Source organism: Drosophila obscura, unplaced genomic scaffold (genome assembly GCF_018151105.1).
Source record: "Drosophila obscura isolate BZ-5 IFL unplaced genomic scaffold, ASM1815110v1 contig_57, whole genome shotgun sequence".
Classification (NCBI taxonomy): Eukaryota; Metazoa; Arthropoda; class Insecta; order Diptera; family Drosophilidae; genus Drosophila; species Drosophila obscura.
Window position 1 is genome coordinate 72,375 of NW_024542847.1, and position 5,255 is coordinate 77,629.

Here is a 5,255-nt window from a genome sequence, read left to right on the forward strand (position 1 = left end):
CAATGTTTACTAATACTCTTTTTTCAATTAAGTCACTGTCACTAATTTCTACAGTTCTGTTTTCTATTCAGTCCCTGTCACTGTTCACTAATATTCTCATTCCTATTAAGTCACTGTCACTGTTCACTAATATTCTATTTGCTATTAAGTCACTGTCACTGTTCACTAATATTCTATTTAATATTAAGTCACTGTCACTGTTCACTAATATTCTATTTCCTATTAAGTCACTGTCACTGTTCACTAATAATCTATTTTCCATAATGACTTGCATTACTCGTTTTAAATTTTCAATTCTATTTTCAAAAATCAATTTTATTCCATAATGTTCAAGGAAACTACGCCCCAGAAGGACATTACTAGATACATAATTATTGGGTACAACGTAAAATATGAGTTCTTTCTCTATGTTATGAAAATTTACTTTAACAATTATTTTTCCAAAAGTGCTTATTCTTGAACCATTTACTCCACAATATTCAGTTGGTCTTAGTACATCATCAAAATTTACATAAGGCATCGCCGCACGCTGCATCAAATTAATAGCGCTACCGGTGTCCAACATGGCAGAAAGAAATTTAATATTATACCTGCGTTTTATATCAGTGTAAAAATATACCCCTACCTGATTCATAATAGGAACAAACATATTGTGCTGCTCTCCGTCGTCCATCATCGGCTGGTTGCTGGCTGTATTCACGGATCGTTGAGTTGGCACAGGCTTCTGTTGGCAATCCTTCACCTTGTGCTGCATGGACCCACACTGGAAGCACGATCCCTTCTCCCGCAGAGGTGCGGGACACGATGAAGCGTAATGTCCATGCGCTGAACAATTATAGCAGCGCACCTGGTTCTGGTCAGGTCCTGATGCACTCATCTCAGAGCGCTTGAAATTCGTCTGGGTACTCTTCCTTAAAGCCTCGTATTGACGGGCCAGCTCCTTAAGTTTTCCAATGGTCGTCGCTGAATACAATAAGGCGATACTGGTAGAACGATCGCGAAAACCATCAATGATAAACTGAATCGTTAATTTTTCTTCGATGTCGGCACGCATAGCAATTTCTTCCATCAGAAGAATGTATCCCATTACGAAGTTCTTCCCTGGATTGACAGTGGTTTCCTTCAAGAGCAGTAACACATCAGCAGTTGAATTACTGCGACCAAAAGTTTTCAGGAAGTTTTCTTTAAACTCATCGTAAGTCTTCGATTTGTCGACACGCATGAACAAGTCCGCCTCGGTTCCCGCTTTCATCAACATTCGCACACAGCGAAGTCGAAAATGGTTGCTTTCGTTCACGCCTCTGCACATCCGTTCAAAATCCAAGATCCATTTGGAGCCTTCATCATTTTCACTGGCGGGGGAAAGGGACAACAAGCTGCTTAACCATTCGGATATCGTCCGTCACATTATTATCCATTGTCATTAGAGAAGCTAGTTTCTTCTTCTTCTCAGCCACCCTTATTGCTGCGTCGAGCAAGTCTTCTTCTTCTTTTAAATCGTCCATCTGATCGCTTTCAGACACTTTTCCCTCTATGTTAACGTTATGGTGGTTTTCAATTTCCAATTTCTCCAGACTTTCAGATACCTCCTCCATTCCACCACTTATGGCAAGTTTGCGTAGCTGTCTTAGTGTTGCGCTGGCTGGAAAAATTATCCCATTCTCCAGCAGCCACTCTGTAATTTTTTCTTTGTCCATCATTTCATCAGCCATTTATGAAATGATGAAAAAATTTATTGTCGTGGATGCCACTGATCCTATACTTATGTAGGCTTGTACTTTAAAGTGTCTCGATCCCACTTCTGAAGTTATTGTCGCAGAATATCTACGGATGTTTATTTAATTCTTTGATTTATTCCGCAGGTCAAATGTTAGTACTCTTCTCAATTTCGTTCAGCCGGCAAGTCCCTGTCTCCCTCGCTCCGATCTCTCGTTCCGTGTCAATCGATACTTATACGACCAAGACGATATTTTACGCAAGGTGCAAGAGTCGATATTATGTGGGTTAACAATACTAGTGATATTCCCTCTCTGACCTAATTCTACATAGTTCTAGCACTAACCATACAGAATATAGATGTGCCAGTTCATACAACGAAAGGGGCGCAGCTGAGCTTGCAGCGAACGTTCCCAGATCTTCGGCTTTGGGAATGGCCGCGTTCGGCTCTATGAATGGCCGCGATCGGCTCATGACGGCACACTAGCCGACTGGCAGCAAGCATGCATGTGTTGTGTACGTGTACACTCCAAAATATATGATTGTATGCATAGAATAATTTTTAGCTGCCGAAACCGACTTTGTTCGAGATTTCAGTTTACGTAAACGTGTGTGTGCCATGTATTCACACATACTGTGCTTGTGTGTGGGCTCTACAATTGTTGGCCGCTTGAATTGGTTTTTCGTTTTGATTTGAGGGCTGATGTGATGTAGCGACCTATTCAGGGCCGCATCAACCCTCAACCGGGCCCTGGGCAACCATCAATCTGGGGCCCTCCTTTAGTTTGTATTTTTCTGCCGCGTTCAGTGCGCGAGCAACCCCTAGCGGAGGAGATGTAGAATATGAATGGAACATGTACAATCTACATGTTAGATGTAAAATAGACATTGTATATGTAGATGTAGATATCAGATGTAGCAAAAAAATGTAAAATGTAAAATTTTTTTTTTTTTTTTAATTCTATAAAATCATAAGCTCAAAAATGTATATACTGACTGAGTACGGGTATAAGTAGAGTCGTGTCCGCAGAAACGACTCACACGTTCCTTCTCGTTTTTTTCTCATATTATTCATTACCCACTATTTCTTTCCTAGCATAAGTATCATTATCTTTTATTAACCGAAATATATAATAAGTAAATTAAACTAAACGTTGGTTAGTGGGACCGATGACCTCTGGGGAGCAGTCAGGTACCATCACTAAAAACCCAGCAGTCAGGAACCATCACTAAGAACCAAGAACCAGCACCCAGAACCAGGAACCAGCAGTAGGAACCAAGAACCAGTACCAAGAACCGAGAACCAGCACCAAGAACACGACAGGAACGCCATTCTGAAAAGCTGATAAATGCAGCTATAAATTAGATTTAAATACAAATATGCCCGTAAAAATAGGTGCTTACGCAGGACAATACAATGATGAGCATATGAATAGGGAATGTTATAATATAAATGAATATCGACGACTACAGCTAAGCTGCTAATTTCTCAACATTTTGCATAAACAATCATAAAGAAAAATCAAACAATAAAAGTTACTGTTGAGCTACTTAGCTTCTTCAGTAGCGTTGTTTTGCCAGATTATTTAAGAGACGACGATTGTTCAGTTAATATATTCACAGTTTATTGTACTTAAGTTAATATATATGTTTTATCCACAACTAGCGAAAGGTGTGCGGATTTGATAACGAGAGTTAACGATGGGTCGATTGAAGACGCGGGGGCCGGTTCAAGACGGTTGAAGTTGTTAGGTTTATGTAAGGTTTAATTTAGAACTCTGTGGCAGGCAGGTCACTGTGCCAGACAGCAAAACGTTTAACTACGGTGATGATCGAATCTGAAGTGTCTTCTGCTTTCTCTGACGAGCCTCCCCCACAGCGGCTGTCGAACGCCGACAGAGAGCAAAGCACCAGATAGAGCATAAGCAAAGCAAACAAAACGGTAATAAAGAGAGACGTTACATTTAAGAGATGTTACATATGGTCTCATTGCTCATTGTGCTGCCATGGGCCGGCGCTTAGCCGAACATACTCCCCCCGTTGAAGAGCCGCGGATCTTTAACGTCCTTATTTTGCAGCACTGTTGTTGTCTTCAGCACCGTCTTCAGTACCGCTACTCCGGACTTTATTTCTGACCCTATGCTGGGTCGAGCGAGGGGCCACTTCAGATGAGCTACCTGAAAATAGAGAAGCAAAAAGTGGAGCTGCCTTGAGAGACGGAGAAACCTCTCCTGCAACTATCCATCCCAGTCTGGTCTCCTGAAGACGTGGCAGTCCAGTTCCCAACTTGATATTGCCAGCGCATAGAAGCTCAAAGAACAGAGCCGCTCCAATCAGAATATCAACTGGCTGGGGCTGGTGAAACTTCTGATCCGCCAGAGGTATGTTGGAGGGCATGTTCCAGCGATTAATGTCGTGGATACCGTTGGGTTGGTTACTCGTAATGGTTGGAGCAATAAGTGCCGTAATGGTCGCGGCATAGTTGGACGCGTGTGATTCCAGTTGGATATCGACGCAGCATCCTTCGGATATGGCACATGAATCGCTTAGACCAGAAACGGAAACTTCCGACTCTTTCTTCTGTAGCTGCAACTGTTGAGCCAGACGAGAAGTGACGAAATGCACCTGCGATCCAGAATCGAGCAGGGCACGGCAAGGAATCAACATCCCGGAGCGACTCCTTACGCTGATTATGGCAGTGGGCAAAATCACAGCGTCCCGTCGATGACTCTGGGCCAAGAGCGACGTGGCTGACGATGTTACGGCATGTTCAGCGACAGAGGGTATCGCAGGAATTCGTAGAGTCGATGTTGATTTGAAGAGTTGAGGCAGAATGGCTTGAGAAATGTAGGACGAAGACTCGAAATGAAGTAGTGTGTGATGCTTAGCACCACATACTCGGCAGGATCGTAAACGACATTCACCTTGCTGATGGCCTGATCGGAGGCAGTTGGTGCATAGGGATAGCTTATTAGCTTCCTGGATCCGAAGTCGAGCAGAAAGGTTGCTGAACTGAGAACATCGATATATCGAATGGGCCTCTCCAACATGATCCGTCCGCATTGTTGAGCATGGGAGCATTGTGGGCTGCCGCTTGTTCAACTCACGCTTCATGCGAATTTCCAGCATGACCACGCATTCGTCAAACTCCTCCCTCAAGGGACTGCCAATCTCATCGAGATCAATCCTCTCCAGGGCATTATGGTGCTCGTTGAACGAAGCAACCAGATCCGCTAGCAACTTTAGTCGCACATTTAACTCCTCCTCACTGAGTTCGCCAATCCTCTCCTTGCCGACGACAGTTTCCATTCTCCGTGCTGCTCCTACCATGGATTGCACCTTGCGCTTGTTGAATGCAGCTTCCGAATCGACGAACAAAGGTGAGGGGGGCGAGATTGAAGGGGTGCTATTAGAAGCCATCGTGTATGCTCAGTAGAAAGCTGGGTTTAGAGTCACTGAGCGAGTGTAGAGGTTAACAGCCGGTGAATAACCTCGAGCAGTTTTACATGAACTGTACAATCGATCGCAGCGTTCAAAAC

The 5,255-nt window shown here is 43.5% G+C and overlaps 1 protein-coding gene across 1 annotated transcript; it reads right to left on the reverse strand.

Moving 5' to 3' along the window:
* Positions 1 to 301: 301 nt before the first annotated feature.
* LOC111081488 lies at positions 302 to 1,352 on the reverse strand. Its single transcript, XM_022377569.2, has 2 exons — positions 626 to 1,352; positions 302 to 548 (listed from the first exon to the last, which is right to left on the reverse strand). The coding sequence occupies exons 1-2, from the start codon at positions 1,307 to 1,309 to the stop codon at positions 540 to 542; spliced, it is 693 nt and encodes a 230-aa protein (XP_022233261.2). The 5' UTR covers positions 1,310 to 1,352; the 3' UTR covers positions 302 to 539.
* Positions 1,353 to 5,255: the final 3,903 nt, after the last annotated feature.